Source organism: Cricetulus griseus, chromosome 5 (genome assembly GCF_003668045.3).
Source record: "Cricetulus griseus strain 17A/GY chromosome 5, alternate assembly CriGri-PICRH-1.0, whole genome shotgun sequence".
NCBI classification, from domain to species: Eukaryota; Metazoa; Chordata; class Mammalia; order Rodentia; family Cricetidae; genus Cricetulus; species Cricetulus griseus.
This window is the reverse complement of record NC_048598.1, coordinates 138,013,064-138,034,292: the sequence shown is the minus strand read 5'-3', so window position 1 is coordinate 138,034,292 and position 21,229 is coordinate 138,013,064. Positions and strand designations below refer to the sequence as shown.

Genomic DNA, 21,229 nt, shown 5'->3' with positions numbered 1-21,229 from the left:
GTACTTTAGAACGGTGAAGAAATGAGATATAGTGTTTTATAAATGATTTTTTTGTAATACTAAATTCATATGGTACTTGGCAAATAATAAGTGCTTTTTTTATATTAATTTTTTGAGATAGTGTGTTTCTGTGTTCCTCTGCTGGCCTAGAGTCTTTAATCCTTCTCATTCAGCATCTCAGGATAATAGACATAAGGGGTTTGGCTAGCTCTTTATTTTATTTTTACAGCTTAATGATTTATAAAATGTACATTCCTGATGTTCACAAACATATGTTTATGTACAGTAAAGATTGCAGTATGGGTGTTAACTTCTTTCTCTCCCTATTCAAATTATTTTCATCCCATTAAAATTTTACACCCTGATTATCTGGTTATGCATCATAAATAACTTTTCAAGATCGTTACAAGTATTTAAAATTTCTGTGCTGTGTACTGTGGTTTCCATGTTTAGTTTTGGTTTTGTTTTCTTTTTTCTTTTGAGATAGGGTCTTGCTAGGTAGCTCTAGCTGGCCTAGGACTTACTGTGTGGCACCGGTGTGCCTTGACCTTGCATCTCTTCCTTCCTGTGCTTCCTGAGTCCTGTAGTTGGCGGGTGTGTGCCACAATGCTCAGCTCCATGTGTCTTTTCCTGCTGCAAGGTATCCCACTGATCAGAACCCAGAAAGTGAATGAGATTGTGTCTTTGCTGTTTTCTTTTTCTTTTTTTAACTCCTTAGTATGAGTGTAAGTAACATGTACTTCATGTGGAGTCGTTTTCTTTTGAGACTGTTTCAGCTAGCCTTGTACTTTTGATTCTCCTGTCTCACCTTGTGTGCTGAGATTACATGTGTATACCACCACACTAAGCTATTTTGTGGATTTTTGTTAATTGTTATGTGTAAGGTTGTATATTGAAAGTTTTACATGATATGAATTTTACAATTAAGTGTAATAAAATATTTGTAAACTACTATAGATAAATTTGCTAAAAATAGAAGTTACATGGACTTGTGCTGGAATAGGAACTAGAAAGAAAAATGTAAGCAGAGACATTGTAGGTCAGTGTCCTATCTCTATTGATGAGTTAGAGCAGGTAGACAGGTTTCTAGGATATAATGAAGTAAGTTGTAAATAATTAGCACAAGACTTGGTATTTGATAAATATGCATGTTGTACAAGTGAAGATCAAAGACAAGGATTTTTATAGACCAATTCTTGTTTAAAATGCGATGACATTTATGTTTGCAAGACCTTTATTAAGGAAATGCTAGCTTTCTGTTGCTGAAACAGTTGCTTTTTTATATTTTATAATTTTTGAGAGTTTCATACGTTGTATTTTAATCATATTTATCCGTTAATCTCCCTACTGTTCTTAACTGTAATGTGTGTGTGTGTGTAGTTTTGTTTTATTTTGTATTATTTTCTTAATACATAACCTATACACTCATGGTGTGTTAAGTCATCCACTAGCTGGTCAACCTACTAGCAACCAGCCATACTTAGAGAAAACTGACTTTTTCCCAGAAACCATTAACTGTCAATAGTAGCTGCCCATGGTCATTTGGCTTACTTCAATGCCTTAGTTGAAGCAGAACGTGCTGTTGGGAAGTACATGGTTTCCAAAGCTCCTCATTTCACGATTACCTGGAAACAGAAAAATCCTCTGGGAATGAGATAATGTCCTTCAGACAGCCTTCAATTTTTTTAAATGTGTGCTTTTCTTTATTTGCAACGGAGCTATATTCTCAGTTCTTCCAGATCTTTAGATTTTTATATATTCTTTTTTTTTTAAGATTTATTTATTTATTTATCATGTATATAGTACATGCCAGAAGAGGGCACCAGATCACATTACAGATGGTTGTGAGCCACCATGTGGTTGCTGGGAATTGAACTCAGAACCTCTAGAAGAACAGTCAGTGTTCTTAACCCCTGAGCCATCTCTCCAGCCCCAGATTTTTATATATTCTATATGTTCTATATATTTATAATATATATATAGATTGTGGCTTGTGTACATGAGTGCAGTTGTCTGTTTGGAGTATGGAAGAGGGCATCAGATCCCTTGGAATTGGAATTAGAGATGGCTGTGAGCCAACTAGCATGGGTACTGGGGACTGGACTCTGATATTTTATGATAATGGTGAGCCTTCTTTCCACTCCCCCCACCCCCCAAATCTTTTTTTCAAATGAGTATCCTGCTAGGTTTTATTTTTGTTTGATTTTTTGAGACAGGGTTTCTGTGTGTAGCCCCGAGTGTCCTAGAACTCATGCTTTATACCAGGCTGACTTGAGCTCAGAGATTAACCTGCTTCTGCCTCCCAAGTGCTGGGACCTGTTAGGTTTTTAAGCTTGAATATATGTGGTCTGGCACTATGGCTCAGTGGGTAAAGGTTCTTACTACTAAGCCTGATGACCTGAGTTCAATCCTTAGTACCTACTTTTGGAAGAAGAGCATGAACTGTCATTGTTGCTCCCTGGCCTTCAAATTGCCCCCCTCCCAAGAATAAATAAATTTACTATTTTATGATTTGTGTGTATTATATGAATATTTTACCTATACCTATGTATGTGTGCCATGTGTACTTGGTACCTGCCTCTGCAGGTACCTGTAATTTGAGTTTTAGGCAATTGTGAGCTGCCATGTGGGTGCTAGGAAATGAACTTCAGTCCTAAGCAAGCAAGACCAGCAAGTGTTCTTAACTTTTGATTCATCTTTCTAGCCCAATAAATGAAATTTTTTGTTTCTTTTGTTGGCTACTTGATTGGTTTTGTTCTACTTTTTCTTGAGATTAAGGTCTCACTGTTTAAATCTGGCTGGCCTGGACCTTAATTTGTAGACTTGGCTGGCTTTGGATTCACAGAGCTCTGCCTGCCTCTGCCTCTCAAGGGCTGGGATTAAAGATATACACTACCACACTCAGCAATTTTTTTTTTCAGATTTGTGGGAAAATATGTATGTGTTTGTCAGAGGCTGAGGGACTGAAGTCTTGTGTTTTTCTTTTAGATATTTTTTTATTTTATGTGTGTATTTTATCTGCATGTGTGTCTGTGTACCACATAGGTTCCTGATGCCTATGAAACTGGAAGTACAGTTAGGATGCTGGGAGTCAAACCTGAGTCCTTTGGAAGATCAAGCAGCCAATGTTCTTCAGCCCTCCTGTGTTTTTCTTGATTACTCTTTACCTTATGTTTTGAGACAGTATCACACTGACTTAGGGGTTATCCATTAGCTGGGCTAGCTGGCCAGCAAGCCCTGGGGAATGCTACTATCAGCTCTGTTAGTGACTTTAGCCAGAAAGTACATAACCTTAAGGGCAGGTAGTAATGGGAAACCAAGAGAGATCCAACAGCAATCGTAAAGAGACTTGGAGGAAAACCAAGGAATTGGTGATACCTCAGAAACCAAGCTGTGACGAAGATTCTAAAAGTAAGAAGACATGGTTAGCAGCCTCAGATGTTGAAGATAGAGTGTACTAGAGAACAAATACCAATTTAATTTTGCATGTATGGTAATTGGTGGCCTTAATTAAGCCAATGTCATTAGGTTGCTAAACAGAAATGTGTGGATAAGTAATTGGTAGGGGGGATGATAATGGAAACATTTCGTGATTGCTTTACAGTTTTAGTGTGAATTAGTTATGTCTTACTTAAATTTGCAAAGTAGATATCTTCTGTTTTTAGATTGGGAGAAGAGAAAAATCAAATAATCACAGAGTTGGAATTTACGTACCTGTTCTCTACATTGCACTGCAAAGACAGAGTGGAAACTATATATCATTAAGTGGTAGAACTTTAATACAAAGAAAGAAATGTTAGGATATTTTAATTTGTTTCTCTACTTATTTGAAGGAGTAATATGTAGGAGGTATCTGACGTGTGTGTTTTAATTCTTCCTTTAGATTTAAAGAACATGTACAGAATAACTTGCCTAGAGATCTTTTAACTGAGGAACAGTTCATTCAACTGAGAAGGGAATTAGCTTCTGTAAATGGACACAGTGGTGATGATGGACCTCCTGGTGATGACCTTCCATCAGGAATTGAAGACATAACTGATCCAGCAAAGGTAACCTTTTAAATCATATGTTCAGTGTGTAAGAAGCTAGGTAGCATATGTGGAAAGGTGATAAGTTGTGGACATTTAGGTCAGTATGATTTAAGTGTGAATTTAAAGGAGAAAGTTATAACCATGAGACATCTGGAAGTAATTTACTTTAGGAAAAAATATTTTACTATTCCTATCTATCCCTATTTTCAAAAAAACATAAGAAATTGGCTCTCTTTTTTTTTGTTTTGTTTTTCGAGACAGGGTTTCTCTGTGGCTGTGGCTTTGGAGGCTCTTCTGGAACTAGCTCTTGTAGTCCAGGCTGGTCTTGAATTCACAGAGATCTGCCTCCTGAGTGCCGGGATTAAAGGCATGCACCACCATTGCCCAGCAGAAATTGGCTTTTATAAATCATATTTAAAGGTCGGTGTGGTGGCCCTTAAAAGGCAGAGTCAGGTGGATCTCTGTTAGGTCTAAGACACTCTGGTCTCCATATGAGTTCTAGGACAACTAGTGCTATATGTACACAGACCCTGTCTCAAAAACCAAAGCAAGCTGGGTGTTGCTGGCGCATGCCTTTAATCCCAGCACTTGGGAGGCAGAGGCAGGCAGATCTCTGTGAGTTCAAGGCCAGCCTGGTCTACAGAGTGAGTGTCAGGACAGGCTCCAAAGCCACACAGAAAAACCAAAAAAAAAAAAAAAAAAAACCAAAGCAAACAAACAAAAATTATATTTAAAATATTAACATCTAACAATTAAAAACTCTGTACTAAAGACTGAATAAAGACTGAAATATGTGTAGAAGATACTTAAATGTGTGCTGTTGAGAATTTTCAGTATGTAACTTACAAGATTTTTTTTTCTTTTTTTCCAAGCTAATTACTGAAATAGAAAACATGAGACACAGAATCATTGAAATTCATCAAGAAATGTTTAACTATAATGAGCATGAAGTTAGTAAGAGGTGGACATTTGAAGAAGGTGTAAGTGTTTTGTTTTATAAGTCCTCAAAATATAAAAAGATACTCTTTTTTACTTTTTGTAAATAACTTTGAGGTATACTTGTCAATTGTATTTAACATTTTCCATGACCAGGTTTAGAATCTTACTGCATTCAGATTTCAAATGCAAGATTCCTGATAAATGTGCTTACATTTAAAAATCAACTTTATTGAGTTATACTTTATGGACAACAGAACAGCTGTTCTAAGTGTGGGGATTAAGCTCAGTTTGTAGACTACTTGCCCAACATGCATGAATCTCTGATCCCAGCACCACATTTAGACATTTCGATACCATGTTTGGTATCGAATCTTATAACTCAGCACTTGGAAGCTAGAGATAAAAAGGTTCAGAAATTAAAAGTCATCTTCAGTTACCTACTAAGTTCTATGCCAGTCTATACTACATCAAACCCTATCTCAAAAATTAAAAATACACACACCTCTCCATTTTTTCCTTATAAATTTAACTATTTTCTGACTGCTTGTGTAGGTGTATGTCACATGTCAAACAGTTTACCTATTTGAAGTATGCAGTTCATTAGTTCACAGATACTTACTACCATCAGCATGGTCAACTTGATTACATTTGTCTCGCCTTTCCTCGTCAGTTGTTCTTATTCTACTTACAAAACTGCAGCTTGGCTTCCTTAGCCCTAGGCTTAAGGTTTAATGTAGCTTTCTTTTTGTAAATTACCCTCTCATGGCCTAGCCTATGAATGGAGTTATACGTCTATTGTCTGTGTCTGGCTGTCAAAGAATTTGATGAATATACAATATAATTTATCTTAGAAATCAAAATAAAGAATAATTCCTTTACCTTAAATGGTCTCCTTGTCCATTGTCATTCCTATCCCTGTATAACTATGTTAAAATGGTTCATTTTAAAAATATGTAAATTGCTGGGCGTTGGTGGCGTACGCCTTTAAGCCCAGCATTCGGGAGGCAGAGGCAGGCAGATCTCTGTGAGTTCGAGGCGAGCCTGGTCTTCAGAGCGAGTGCCAGGATAGGCTCCAAAGCTACACAGAGAAACCCTGTCTTGAAAAACCAAAAAAAAAAAAAAAGAAAGAAAGAAAAATGTAAATTAGTAAATAAAACTAGTGTGTTGTCTCAGTGGTTTAAGACTGCGACTGCTTGCTGCTGTTATAGAGGATCCAAGTTTGGTTCCTAGCACCAATGTTGGGGGTCTCACAACTGTAAATCCAGTTCAGAGGATCCATCTGGACTCTGGACACTTATACCTGCATGCAGGTAGTGCACATAAACTCATGTAGGTACACATACACATACACATAAGTAAAAATAAAAATATGTATATTGCTTACAAAGACCGAATAATGGAAAATGTTTTCTTTTCTGTTGTCGAAATTATGGTGATTAAACTTAATTTAAAAAAATATTTTATGCCAGGTGTAGTGGCATATGCCTTTAATGCCAGCACTTGAGAGACCGAAGCAAGCAAACCTGGGAGTTTGAGGCTAAACTGATATACAGAGACTCTCTCTCAAGCTCCTCCCCCCAGAAAAAAAATAAAATTTTTTCTTTGTATTTGAAATCATTTGTATCATTGTACTTAAAATATTTTGGTTTATATTTATTGCCATGCAGTAATTTTTTTTTCAACAGATTAAAAGACCATATTTTCATGTGAAACCATTGGAAAAGGCCCAACTAAAGAACTGGAAAGAATACTTAGAATTCGAAATTGAAAATGGAACTCATGAAAGAGTTGTGGTTCTCTTTGAAAGATGTGTCATATCTTGTGCCCTCTATGAGGAGTTTTGGATTAAGGTAAGAAAATTATATAGTGTTTAACTTGAATATATTATAAACATTGATCTAGTGACTAACCTTTTTTTGTACTTCTGTTGAATGTTGTTCATATAACTATATCTGTTGCATTAGGAGATGGTCTGCTTGCAACCAGATTTGACTGCTGCATATGCCAACCTCGTTGCCTCTCTTCGTCCTTCCTTACAGAAACTAGTCTAGTGGTTCAATAAAGGTGCTGAATGGGTTTACAAATAGAATTTTATCGTTCTGTCACATATTTAATCACATGTTCAACTGTAAATTATTCAGTATTTCCTCTTTTCTGTATGTAGTATGCCAAGTACATGGAAAACCATAGCATTGAAGGAGTGAGGCATGTCTTCAGCAGAGCTTGTACTGTTCATCTTCCAAAGAAACCCATGGCACATATGCTTTGGGCAGCTTTTGAAGAACAGCAGGGTAAGGAGGAGAAGGTCCAGTTGATGTATTTTAATTAATTTTTGTGAATGGGTGTTTTGCCTGTATGCATGTCTATGCTTAAGTATTTGCAGAGACCAGAAGAGGGCATGGGATCCTTTGGGACTGCACTTAACTAATGGTTGTGGGTGCTGAGAAGTGAACCTGGGTCCTTAGTAGTAGCCAATGCTCCTAAATGCTGAATCTTATTTCCAGCCCATTTCCAGCCCTTCAATGATACTTTATGTAGCACTTTGTTAGTATGGAATTATAGGAATTGAGTACTGAGGGATGTATGAGGAAGAATTTGATAACTTCTATAAAAGCTATGTCGTTTCCTTAGCAATTCAGCCTTGCCATATCCTAAGATTAGCCATAGACAGTACAAAATAAGCATGGCTATTTATTACCTCTCCACACCCCCTCAAATAGAGACCTAGATTTAGCCTGTGGACTGTTTTTCAGTTCTTGGTATCAAGTCTATTTCAGAAATTTAAACAAGTGATATATATAAAGTCTATTTTAGAAATTTAAGTAAAAGTATAAATATTTAATTACTGTTTTAGGGAACATTAATGAAGCCAGAACTATCTTGAGAACGTTTGAAGAATGTGTTCTAGGATTGGCAATGGTTCGATTGAGAAGAGTAAGTTTAGAACGACGTCATGGAAATATGGAAGAAGCTGAACAGTTGCTTCAAGATGCTATAAAGAATGCCAAATCAAATAATGAATCATCATTTTATGCTATCAAACTAGCCCGACATCTTTTCAAAATACAAAAAAATCTTCCAAAATCAAGAAAGGTACTTTTGGAAGCAATCGAAAGAGATAAGGTATGCATATTTTAAACAGTAGCTTCCATACAAAACTAGTGCTTTTTCCCTTCGGCAACCATGATGAAAGATTTGGTCTATACAGTAATATATTTTATTACTAAATGAGGACAAAAGTCCCTCTAAACTGATGTTGCCATTTCTAACATTTTCTAATTATTTTTAATTTAAAGTTTGAGAAAATTATGATTTCTGAGTTAAAATTGTAAATATTCTGGTCTTTGTAATTAGCTTTTAGAAATTTTATGAATTTCATGATTGTGAAGTAGAATTAAAGAGCCCGGGAGAAGACTTTAGGACCAAAAGCAAAACAGTATCAAACAGTCTGATAATTTTCTTTTGCATAACAGTTACTTTTACCAGGTGGTGGTGGCGCACACCTTTAATCCCAGTGCTCATGAGTCAAAGGCAGGCAGATCTCTTATTTAGGAGGCCAGCCTGGTTTACACATCAAGATAGGACAGCCAGAGCTGTTACACAAAGAAACCCTGTTTCAGGAAGAAAAAAAAAAAATCCTTTTGTATAATAGTAAAAGCTAGTGTAATGAAAATGTTTCATTTTGTAGATTTTAAGCTGTATTGGGCCTGTTGAAAATACAAGTTTATAATTAAGTATATATAGTTACAGGTAAAGGTATAATATATAGATTATCCTTTTGTATTTTAATTTCCAAGCTAGACCAAGTCCAATGAACTAACATAGGATATTGAGCTTTAATTGATTGGCATGTAACAACATAACACAGTTTGGGAAATAATATAGAGTGGTGTTACAATCCACCAGTATTGCTAAAGAAGCATAGGGACTGTGACCCAGTAATAAATAGAATACCTGCCTACTGTTCTCAGTGCCACAGGACAGGGAAAAATATTTCCTAAAGAATATGTTTCACTTCATTATATACATGCTGAAAACATTGATATGAGTTATATTTTAATCTTAGATATTTATGCTTTTGTAGGAATATTACTAATTGTAGTAATGTTACTAATTGATACTTCTTTTTACTTAGGAGAACACAAAGTTATACCTCAATTTACTTGAAATGGAATACAGTTGTGACCTCAAACAAAATGAAGAAAATATCCTCAATTGCTTTGACAAAGCCATACATGGTTCATTGCCTATTAAAATGAGAATTACATTTTCTCAAAGAAAGGTGGAATTCCTTGAAGATTTTGGTTCAGATGTTAATAAGTAAGATCTTAAATCCATCATCTTTTTGAATGGAACATGAGCATTGTTATTTTGTGATGAGAATTTGTGGCTAATTTATATATTGCTAAGTTCATTTAAAAGTTTTTATCATGTGTATGATGTATATGAATGGGAGAGGGTTCATGTGTTACAAGATGTATATGAGGAGATCAGAAAACAACTTCATGGGGTTTTTCCTACCTTTTCATGGGCGCTAGGGATCAGACTCAGATCATCAGGCTTGCCTAGAGCAGGTGTTATGTACTAAAGAACCTTGTTGGAGCTAATGGTAAATTTTAAAATGTTTTTTAAGGCTACTTTTCCTTTAGAGACATGTGGAGGTAAATTCAGTTTTGTAAATGGGTATATGCTTAATAGGACTTAAGCTTTATCATCCCTTCAAAACTATTTTGTGTGTGTATATGCCATGGTGCACATATGGAGGTCAGAAGACAATTTGTAGCAGTCAGTTCTCTCCTTCCACCATGTGGGCCTCACAAAAATGATAAAAACTGAACTACGAGAGACATGAAGGTAGGAATGTGGGTTGGCTGTAGTTGATGTAAAGCTCAGTGGTAGAATATGTGTCTGTCATGTACAAGACCCTGAGTTCAGTCCTCAGCAATGTGCACAGAGCTAGGATAGGACTAGGTGGAAAAGGAATGCCATTTTGTCTCAGCTTGAAAAAGAAGGTAGATGTGGTCACACTCATCTTTTTACTGGACTCATCCTCCTGAATCATAAAAGTTGAGGATGATGTAAGCATTTGCAATAGATTAGAGGGCAAAATCTAAACTTAAGATTTAAATCTGATAACCCTGAAAGTAGAAATACTACCTAAAACATTGGTAAAGTTCCCATATTTCTCTCTTGCTAGTAAGTAAATATCCCAGTGCCTAATAGGCATGTATATGCCTTTGCTGATAATGATTTACAGTGATTTCCACTGAAACCATTAGAAACTTGAGTGTCTATATGCATGTGCTTGTTTTTGATAGTATGTAAGTTTTCATCTTGACACAGCAGCTAGTGTTTTCAGTTCAACTAGTCAAATCATACTAAGTATTTTATATTTATGTAGTATAAGATTTATAGCCATTTAAATGAAGACAGGTACTGTTACTTTAGCTGATGGAGAGAGGCTCACTCAGATACCTAAATTTTTCAAGTCATGTATTATGAGTATGGAATTAGACCCTATTTCATAGTTTCTGCTCTTAACTACCTTGTATACTATATAATCAGTACTTGTTTTACACTAATGAAGGTACATAGAAGGACTGACTTTATGTAATGTCAGCTTTTCATTGGGATAGTATGATTCTTGGGTTCTACAAAAGTATATGAAATAGTATATGCTTTATCTGTCAAGCTTCCTAGAAGAGATATTCTCATTTAGTTCCTACTGGATTCTGATGAAAGAGAGAAGCACAGTGATGGAAATAGAATACATGTAACATGCATGAGTGGAATAGTATGTGCCATAGTCTAAGTATTGAATTCAGGGCCTTGTACATGGTAGTTAAGTACTTTACCCAATGACCCAGTGGTTCTCAACCACTTTCAAGGGACTACATATCAAATATCCTGAATATCAGATATCTACATTATGATTCATAACAGTAGCAAAATTAGTTATGACGTAGCAATGAAAATAATTTGATCGGCTGGGCGTTGGTGGCGCACGCCTTTAATCCCAGCACTCGGAGGCAGAGGCAGGCAGATCTCTGTGAGTTCGAGGCCAGCCTGGTCTATAGATCGAGTTCTAGGACAGCCTCCAAAAACAATACAGAGAAAGCCTGTCTTGAAAAACCAGAGAGAGAGAAGGGGGGGAGGGAGGAAGGAAGGGAGGGAGGGGGAGAGAGAGAGAGAGAGAGAGAGAGAGAGAGAGAGAGAGAGAGAGAGAGAATGAGAGAGAGAGAGAGAATGAGAATTTGATGGTTTGGGGTCACCACAACACGAGGAACCATATTAAAGGGTTGAAACATTAGGAAAGTTGAGAACCACTGCACTGAACCATTGAACCTACTTCTCCAGAACAAAGGCCAGGTTTTTTTTTTTTTTTTTTCTGTTGTTTTTTTAAATTGTATCCCTAGCTCACCTTGGATTCAGAGATCTTCCTGCCTCCTAAGTGTTAGGGTTAACAGCATAAATAATACATATCACACCTGTCCAGAACAAGGATCTTGATTGCATTGTTCAGAGCTTCTACCATCAGCACTAAACAGCAAATTCTTAGAATTGGCGCCTACAGAATTAAATGAAATATCATTTTGATTTGGTGGTAATATCCAAACAAATTACTGGTTCAGTGAGAAGGTACTATGTAGGCCCTGAAACATCATGTAGGTATGCAACATCTGGGTATCAGAACTAAGATTTCAGTCTTAAAAATGATTCCAGTTAAAAATAGATGTAAGTTGTTTTTTTAATACATCCCTATGGATTTTCTTTTCCTTCCCCTTCAGGCTTCTGAATGCATATGATGAACATCAAACACTCCTAAAAGAACAGGATACCTTAAAAAGGAAAGCTGAAAATGGGTATGTAACTTCATGATAAATTGGGAAGGGATGCTTAAAAGGAATAAAAAATTCCATATGGAAATTGAGAATTCTTTTTAAAACATGCACTTTTGAGTGTTACTTTTGTGATAATGCATACTTTTTATGGCTTGGGAAAATGGCTGAGCAAGTAATAAGGCCACTTTCAGCCTACCACTCTCCAAGGTACAAAAATGAGGATTTCATTGAACCTGGAGATAGACTGAGAGTTGGAAAGCCATTAGGATGACTGGAGTTTGGCCACTGACCTTGGGGATTGTAGTTAAGGAAATGCTTATAGTTGGAATGACACAATCTTGTGGCAGTCACAATGGGATTGTGTAGCTAGAAATGATTGGAGGTAAGTTTATGCTGTGATGTTTGGTCAACTACAGCATAACTGCTTAACTGTTAACAGATTATGCAGAAATGTGTATTGTGTATACAGTTTCTGGTGTCTTACTTGGTTAGGATTAAAGGCATGCACTACCACACCAGACTAACAAATGAAGCACAGGTCACATCCATACCTTAGGCCAGTTTGCCATCTCTGGCACAAAGAAAGAACTGAGGGTGTAATTTGTCAGCAAGAGCTCACCCTGTATAAATGGAGAGCTGTAGATTTGTGGAGAGTAACAAGGCTATAAAGTCAAAGGCCAGATTGGAAGGAGTTTTACCTTGTTAAAAAATCTGAAATCCATTACTTAGAATGGTCATTTGAGGACAGGGATCAGTACCATCTGTGCTCTTGGCAGTTATTCTAGATGGCAACTCATGAATGTATTAATGGTAGGTAAAGTTCTTAGGATGGAGAAGTTTGGAGATTGCTCCGTAACAAAAAGTAAACGGGGCACACTTAGCCTTTGGTCTATTTATCAGTTTGTCTAGCTAGGCTCCCCCCTCCCCCAGTCTTACAAACAGCACCTTGCTCCCAAAAGATGGTTGAAAGCATTAACTAAAACAAATGTATATAGTGTAATCATCTAGAAAAGTTCCTATCTGGGAAATTTGAGTTTCTATTTTGACCTTTTATATAGTTCAGAAGAACCAGAAGAAAAGAAAGCCCACACCGAAGATATGTCATCAGCGCAGATCATTGACGGGGACTTACAGGCAAATCAAGCTGCATATAATTACAGTGCTTGGTATCAGGTAGGTCTTCGTAATTTATTCTTTGCAGTGGTTCTACATTGTATATTTCCTTATGTGATTTAGTACTGGAATTTCACAAGTTAATTTTATACTAGTATGCTGACATATTTTACTTTTACCTTTTCAGTACAATTATCAGAATCCTTGGAATTATGGACAGTATTATCCTCCACCTCCAACCTGATGGAAAAATGTAAATTTCAGATTGGTTATATGAGAAATTCAGAATTATTTTTTTGAAGGATGTAAACATAGCATAAGCTTGTTGTGTTTGATAATTTGTCTTCCCAGTTTCTGTGTAACATTTGTTTAGTTAATAGTAGAAAATGTCAATTAGTAGTGTACCATAGAAACTTTCCTACCATTTTTAAAATTTACTTTATATTGGAGAACTATTTTTTTTATTTTTACTTTATTTTCATTAAGTGGTCTAGAATTCTATTGCAGCTCCTGCAAAAGATTTGTAGCCTTAAGTGTAGGGGAAAAAACTGACTGCAAATCATGTCAGTTACAAGATTCTGGGAAAAAAAAAATAAGGGCTGGTTATTGAGAATTTTCTCTCCTTATAAAATAGATTTAAAAGAAAGATTTTTAATCTTAAATCCTAAGGTTGTGTATATGTTTCAGTTATAGTTGGAAATTTGGCTCTAATTGTAAGAAAGATGAACTATTAATATTATAAATGAGAAAGTATAATGTCAACATCCCCTTTTGAAATGAAATATCAAAGTATGTTTTGAAAACTTTGTATCTAGAATGTTCATGTAAAACTTGTGAGGAGTAAGCTTTCATTTTGATCAAAGTTATCGTTTTTGTAATAAAAATGACTCATGCAGCAATTGTTTATGAATTCATTTGGGGGAGGTACACCAAAAATATAGATTAACATTATTTTGAGGTAAGATTTCTCTAAATTTATTATCTACCTACCAGGATGTTGCTTCATGTTCTTAACCTTTCACCATAGAGTAATATTTTTAAAACGCCCTAGAGAAAGCTAGCATTCTATTTGGATGAATCCCCGAGTCCTATTTTACCTAATCTGAACATTAATACAGCAACACAGAATAACTCAGTCGAGTCAAGATAATCCATGACATTTTTATTGAGCCTTGTAGTTTATTACATGAGGTAAAAGGAAACGCAGTTCTCTTTAATACTTTACACAGCTATAGTAAAATATGAAACTTAAAGGGGCTCCCAGGGGATTACATTTCTCAAAAATTGAGATCAAGTAAACAAGCTTTAACTCCTTGAATTTTCCAGTCCACTCTTCCCTTAAAATAGTAACAAGCTCTAATTAGTCACATTAAGTTTCAAGGCCAAGTTTTTATTGTTGTTGATGTCTTCAGAGCTGATGCACTGGTTTCAGTCAATATCTACTAATTCCACTTCAAAAATGAGTTTGGTATTTGGTGGAATTCTGTGAGAAATGGTCAAGGTAAATTTGATGAAAAGTGCCTCTCCCCCAGACACTATAAATTTGGCTACTAGTAATTTAAACTCAAAAAGAAGAGTGTTGGTTTTGGTCCCAATATTTGTGTGCTACAGACAGAATTAGTTCAAAGATAGCCCAGGGAGGTTGTTCCAATAAATTTAAGAGGAAAAGATATGTATTTGATTCAGAGGCTAAAGTTTCCTAAGTGATCAATAGAAACCATAAAAGTTGAGTTTCAACAAGTATTCTTATCAAAATGCCTCACTAATGCTACCAAATAGTATTTAACACATCTAAGTGTATCAACATTTGTATGAGGCAGAGCATGGCGCCACTGTGAATTTAAAGCTAAGTTCAGGAGTGCTCCTTGGCACACAACTTTAATGCCAGCACTGGGAGGCAGAGGCAGGCAGTTCCAGGGTAGCCAGGGCTACACAGAGAAACCATCTCCAAAAAAAAAAAAAAAAAAAAGTAATGGTTTCAAACAATGCTTTCACATGAGATGAAGCTGAGAGCTAGCTGTTTTGTTAGAAAATGAGACAGGGTTTCTCTGTAGCTTTGGAGCCTGTCCTGGAACTTGCTCTATATGTGAATTTAAAATTTTAAGACTAGAGAGGATTACCAATATAAATTTCCCTCCCTATCACCCACAAATTGTACTATCAATACTAATTTGGCCAACAAGTGTAGAAACAACAGCTAATAATTACTTTTCACTTAACTGTTAAAAGTCTAAATGGTCTAGAATCATTGCCTTTCTGCTTTTTGTAAATGCTGACAAACCAGTTTGTCATAGAAGTACTGTAATTATTAATAAATGCTTATTAACATTTGTCTTGTAGTCTTCATTTTACATGTGGTAACTATTATTTGTTCATTTGATTTCTAAACTTTGAATTCTCACTCAATTAAATGATACTGTGGCACAAAACTGACCCATAAATATGACCCTTGTGTGGCTGGAGAGATGGCTCAGAGGTTAAGAGCACCGACTCTTCTTCCAGAGGTCCTGAGTTCAATTCCCAGCAACCTCACGGTGGCTCACAACCATCCATTATGAGATCTGGTGACCTCTTCTGGTGTGCAGATATACATGGAAGCATAATGATGTATACATAATAAATAAATAAAATCTCTTAAAAGAAAAAAAAAGACCCTTGCATCTGGAGGATTAGAAATTTAAGGTTAGCCAGAGCTACAGAAGACACTTTCTCCAAAAAAGGGATAAATTTACCTTTAAAAGATGAAAGTTGGAATTTGGGCTGGAGAGATGGCTCATCGGTTAAGAGTGCTGGCTGCTCTTCCAGAGCTCCTGAGTTTAATTCCCAGCAACCACATGGTGACTCACAACCATCTATAATGAAACTTGGTGCCCTCTTCTGGCATGTACATGCCAGAACTGTATACACAATAAATAAATCTTTAAAAAAGAAAAAACAAAGCTGAAAATTTAAAAACTAATTAGTGTTAGTTGTTAATATGGTGTGCACTTTTAATCCCCAGGACTTTTGGAAGCAGACATGATTCAAGACTTGTCTGTACAGTTCCAACCTGGCAAGGATACATAGTAAGACTCATCTCAAAAAAAAGGCAGACCTGTACAGCCAGGCACACTCCCAGCCCTCGGGAGGCAGAGCAGGCGGATCTCTCTGAGTTCGAGGCCAGCCTGGTCTACAGAGCGAGTGCCAGGATAGGCTCCAAAGCTACACAGAGAAACCCTGTCTCCAAAAACAAAAACAAAACAAACAAAAAACAAAACAACAAAAAAGATCTGTTCAAAGTTTGATTACTTTGTATCAGAAGAAAGTATCAGCCAGACAGTGTGACATTCCTGTGGCCTCAGTAGACAGAACTGCCTAATCAGGAAAGCTATACAGAAATGATTCTTGATTTGACAGCTTATTTCCACAGCATCTTTCACATCTCCAAAAAAGGCTACTTCATTTATGTGCATGTGTGTGAACACATACCACAGTGTGCAAGTAGGTTCCAAGAGTCTGATTCGGGTTACAAGACTGGTGGCAAAGACCTTACAAGCTGAGCTATCTATCTCACTGGCCCAGATCTTAAATATGTGGGGGTCTTGTGTTGGGGTGTGTAATAAAGGAAAAAGGATACTTGGCATCAGGCTGTCCTTTCTTTCCATAGGCCCATTCTGGTTCAATCTCCAGTCGAGCCTTTTCTCCTTTACTCATAGTCAGGAGCGCTTCATCCCACTAGAAACAAGAACAAAACACATGGAATTACAGAACAGCAAATATACATATTTTTTTTAAATTCTATTGGTGCTGGAAGATGGTTTATAAATTACGGGACCTTAACACTTTTGCAGAGTTCAGTTCCCAGATTGCACACCACACAGCTCCTATCTACCTGTAACTCCAGCTCCTGAGGAACCCCCTGTTCTGGCTTCTGTGGGTACTTATATGCACATAACATACAGAACACAAAAATAATTATTTTTTGGTTTGAGACATCCTAGTTTTTCTATTTAGCTGTGGTTTATGCAGCCTTTGTACACCAGGCTGGCCTTGAACTCATTCAGAACCACTTGCCTCTGCCTTTCAAGTGCTGGGATTAAAGTGTGTGCCATCAGGACTATAAAAATAATTATTGGCCAGGCAGTGATGGCTCACACCTTTAGTCTCACATTTGGGAGGCAAAGGCCAACCTGGTCTACAGAGCTAGTTCCAGGACACCTAGGGTAGTTTCATACAGAAACCCTGATTCAAAAAACCAAAATAATAATCTTTTAAAATTTATTATTTCCCTAATGTAATGTGCTTGGATAAATTCCTAAATCTTTGTCTTCAGTTTCTTCAACATGAAGTCTCAAGTTAAAAGCAAAGCTCCACTCAAGTCTTTTTTTCTTGTTAGGCTAGAGATCTAACCTCATACATGTCAATCAAGCTGCATCTTTTACTTAAACCTCTGACTTGCTGTTTTGCTCAGTTTTGAGTTCTACACAGGAATCTTTAAGCCTCAAAGTAAACGTTTTGGATGTCACCATTTGAGTTTCTGAGGAACTACAATAAAACAACAGGCAATCCCTAAATTGAAAAAAAGCTACACAGAGGAACCCTGCCTTGAAAAAACAAAAAAGAAAAGTAAATATAATTTGAGGAAATTATCAACCCAACTTGTAATTTCTTCAATGTAGTATGTAATAATAGTTAATCCTACGTAAGCCTAACTTATCCTTAAGGTTTGTTATTTCTCATGTTTGGACAAATAAAAGCATGTTGTGTCTCAAAGACTTAGTATTTCTTCTAAGAACATACAACAAAAAAGCTATATACTGTTTTTAAAAAAGTCTGTATCTCTGTCTCCCCTCCCTTCCCCCACCCCCTTTTCCCAATAAAACTTCCTTCTCATGTTGAAAAAAAAAAACAAAACAAAACTTAGGAAAGGCTGTTTTTTCCCTCTGGTAAGCTTATACTACTGTATGAGTCCCCATTATATTAAATTATACTTCTTAAAGCTTATAGCTCTGGAGTTTTGTCAGTATTCTAGTTTGAGACAGGGTCTCTAAGTAGGCCTGGCTATGCAGGAACTTGATAAGTAGATGGGTGGAGCCTCCAATTCAAGGTCTAGCTGCTTATCTGCTTAGAGTTCTGACATGAAAGACGTGAATAAGCATGCCTGATTCTTAACTTTATGGATGGGGAAATTGACACCAAAAAAACTTGTACCAGGTCAGTCAGCAAGGTTACTAAAGTCTGACTTTAAAGATTATTTTCATTCTATCACCAACCCTAATTATTGGACTTTTCAATATGTCTATTGTGTGTTTTGAATGATAATGACCCATAGGCTCATATATTTTCCTGTTTAGTCTCCAATTGATAAACTGCTTTGAAAGATTAAGAAGTGTGGCCTTTCCAGGTGTGGTGGGGCACACCTTTAATCCCAGGATTAGGGAGAAAGCTGCAGGTGGATCTCTGCCTACAAAGTAATACCCAGAGAAACCCTGTCTTGAAAAACAAAAACAAGTGTGGCCTTGTTGGAGAAGGTGTGTTCCCGGGGGAGTGGGCTCTGTGGTTTTAAATGTCCACACCAGGCCCAGCATCTCTCTGCCTGCTGCCTGCAGATCAGGAAGTAAAGCTCTCAGCTACTTTTCTAGCACCATGCCTTCATGATCCCTTACCACACATTAATGGACTATGCCTCTGAAACTATGCAAACCTCCAATTATATGAGCTGGATGATCATGGTGTCACTTCACAGCAAAAGAATAACTAAGACATATTCAGAATCTAACATAGTAGGACCACGCTAGTCAAGTATTCCATCACAAAGGTGCTCACCACCCCCATATCCAAACTTTTTAAGAGCCTTACACCACAAACAACATCTGTTAGAATACCCAGGGATTCTACTTACTCCTCTGATAACCTTGCCTACTCCGACCTTGAAGCTTAAAGGCTTGGCATTTTTCTTCTTCTTTGAACCTGCAAAACAGATTTACACTTAAATATTGCAGTTTTAATTACCTTCTAAACTGTAGTATTAGGTATTAAGAACTGCCCAACAAAGTCACAAAAATAATCTTAAAACATGTTTCAAGTATGATTGTTGTAACACACACCTACCTACAGTAGCCTCAAGGTGAACATACTGTAAAAGCAGAGAATCAGGACCACTAAATAACATGCTGTACTGCCTCCTTTCTTCTTTGGAGGGAGAATTTTACTATGTAGCTGACCTAGAACTTACTACTTAGACCTTGAATGTACAATGAATTTCCTGCCTTTTGTCTCCAGAGTGCTGGGATTATTTGTATTTTTGTCTTTTACATTAAAATCTTAAAAGTATTCAGGGACATTACTGGGTTTGAATATTGCTTTTTCCTTACTAACCTTATGAGACTTCAAGGGAACCTATTAAGTGGTGATTAGATAAATCAGGGATATAAATGCTTTTTCAATAGGAACAAGTTCCTCACTCCTGTGGAGCTGTGGCACTGACCTCCCTCAATCAACATAAGTGCTACCCTTTATTTAGTCCCCACATTTTTAGGGCAGAGAGCACATGACACCAGGTGCAGAGCAGATGACACTTCCACTGAGCTCTTAGAGTGCCACAACTAAGAGACAAGCTAAACCTCTTGAATAGTCTGTTGGTTATAAAACAGATACAAAGCTTTCCTCCAGTCCTACCTTTGCTTCCCAAATAAGATTAGCCAGCCGACAACCCATGAATGGTAGACCACCAAGAAAATCCTGGTACAAAAGACACCAGGGACAAGTAACAGCAAAGAAAAAGAAATAGCCCTTGTTCATCTCTCTACTGCACAAAAGATAAGACTTACTTGTTTGAATATTAGTATCAAAAACAGTTCCATCCGGGAGTGTCCCTGTATACCAGCAGTGAACAATGTCTCCCTTTTTGGGAAAGTTTGTTTTATCTCCCTTTTTTAGAATAGATTTTGTATATTTAGGTGGACCCTAAAAATAAAATACATAGTTATTTATGTCCTTTTAAAAAAGATGACAATACTGATAGGTAATGGTTACCAAAGTTAGATCAGAGTAACAAACTACTTGTAGCCAACATGAGTCAAGAAACCATCTTAATACAATGATGAGAATATTATTCACATGAGGCCAAAATTTAATGTCAAATAACTTATAGCATCCTTCGAAACTAAAATTCTTAAGGCATGACTTTGTTAATTATTCAGTACCATAAATTCTCAAAGTTAGAAAAGCAATACTAAATTCCCAAGGTACTGTGACATCCCCTATCCCCATACCAGCTTGTATTACCAGATATTTTTTAGCACATCTAATAAAAATGAATACAGTGATACTGCCTCCATCCACAGCTTGAACATGACCCCTCAAGAATCTTAGATAGAACTAGGAATGGTGGCACACATTCCCAGTAGTCAGAGAAAAGCAGATCTGTGAGTTCAAGGTCAGACTAGTCTACATATTAAGTTCCGGGCCAGTCTGAGTTGCAACAAATTTTTGAGGGAAAAAATGCTCATGCAAATAAATGGTTTCTGTATTTAGAAATAGAGCTGCATTATCCAGATTAATTTTTGGTTTACAAATCTTTTAAAACAAGAAGCAAGGCTAGGTATCAAGGATTTAAAATATATTTTGTTCCTGAGTTTGGAAATGAGAGAAACAGTATTTTTATTCTTTCCTCCTTACCTGTCACAACTGGTCAAGTCATGCATTCAACTGTCTGCCACCCTTGACTTTAGATTCCTGCACTTCCCAAACGAGTTAAATTTGGTCAGTCTCTCTGCTAATAGTCTCACCCTTTCGTAAAGATTTTATTGACCAAACTAGCCAGGGTCTTATCCTCTTCTGGGCTAGGTCTGAATCTTGACCTGTGAAGACTAGAGGAGCAGTAACAGTTTCCAATATCTCAAGGGCCTTATTCTAGGGGCTCACCAGACATCCTGCAAATCAGATATTTACACTATGATTCATAACAATGGCAAAATTAGTAGCAAGGAAATAATTTTATGGTTGTGGATCACTACAACATGAGGCACTGTATTAAACTGCATTAAAAGGGTCACAACATTAGGAAGGTTGAGAGCCACTGCTCTAGGGTTATCCCTCTGAGAAATTCAACACTTTAAGAAGATTCTACTACTGTCTGTTGCAGTCATCGCTAAAGGTTAAGAAGGCTCTTGTCTCAGTCTGTGGTTTAAGAGCCTAACAGGCAACACATAGGTTTCCTACTACACCTTGGGTCTCAAAAACATCTGTACTTCCTGCTCCTGTGAAGTCTTTGCCAATCCCTCTTCCTCACTGTTACTCTTCCTTAAAAGGTCCAGTCACCCA

The 21,229-nt window shown here is 36.7% G+C and overlaps 2 protein-coding genes and 1 non-coding gene across 7 annotated transcripts in view; 2 read left to right on the top strand and 1 right to left on the bottom strand.

Moving 5' to 3' along the window:
• The window catches only part of Prpf39 (pre-mRNA processing factor 39), a 26,673-nt gene extending 11,417 nt beyond the window's left edge, over window positions 1-15,256 (top strand). For all 5 annotated transcript variants that reach the window (XM_027416499.2, XM_027416502.2, XM_027416504.2 and 2 more), the window contains 9 exons: window positions 3,884-4,049; window positions 4,904-5,011; window positions 6,656-6,820; window positions 7,135-7,261; window positions 7,825-8,093; window positions 9,106-9,290; window positions 11,759-11,833; window positions 12,871-12,985; window positions 13,113-15,256. In XM_027416499.2, the coding sequence (XP_027272300.1) occupies window positions 3,884-4,049; window positions 4,904-5,011; window positions 6,656-6,820; window positions 7,135-7,261; window positions 7,825-8,093; window positions 9,106-9,290; window positions 11,759-11,833; window positions 12,871-12,985; window positions 13,113-13,169 (1,267 nt within the window). In that variant the 3' untranslated portion in view covers window positions 13,170-15,256. The remainder of the gene's footprint in view (window positions 1-3,883; window positions 4,050-4,903; window positions 5,012-6,655; window positions 6,821-7,134; window positions 7,262-7,824; window positions 8,094-9,105; window positions 9,291-11,758; window positions 11,834-12,870; window positions 12,986-13,112) is intronic.
• LOC113830965 lies at window positions 8,146-8,232 on the top strand. The gene has a single exon (XR_003485524.1). It is a non-coding gene; the product is annotated as a small nucleolar RNA SNORD127 (small nucleolar RNA).
• Window positions 14,067-21,229, bottom strand: part of Fkbp3 (FKBP prolyl isomerase 3) — a 22,121-nt gene continuing 14,958 nt past the window's right edge. Inside the window, exons 4-7 of the mRNA XM_027416505.2 lie at window positions 19,735-19,870; window positions 18,807-18,874; window positions 16,542-16,639; window positions 14,067-14,408 (exon numbers count right to left, since the gene is read on the bottom strand). Of these exons, the coding sequence (XP_027272306.1) occupies window positions 14,354-14,408; window positions 16,542-16,639; window positions 18,807-18,874; window positions 19,735-19,870 (357 nt within the window). The 3' untranslated portion in view covers window positions 14,067-14,353. The remainder of the gene's footprint in view (window positions 14,409-16,541; window positions 16,640-18,806; window positions 18,875-19,734; window positions 19,871-21,229) is intronic.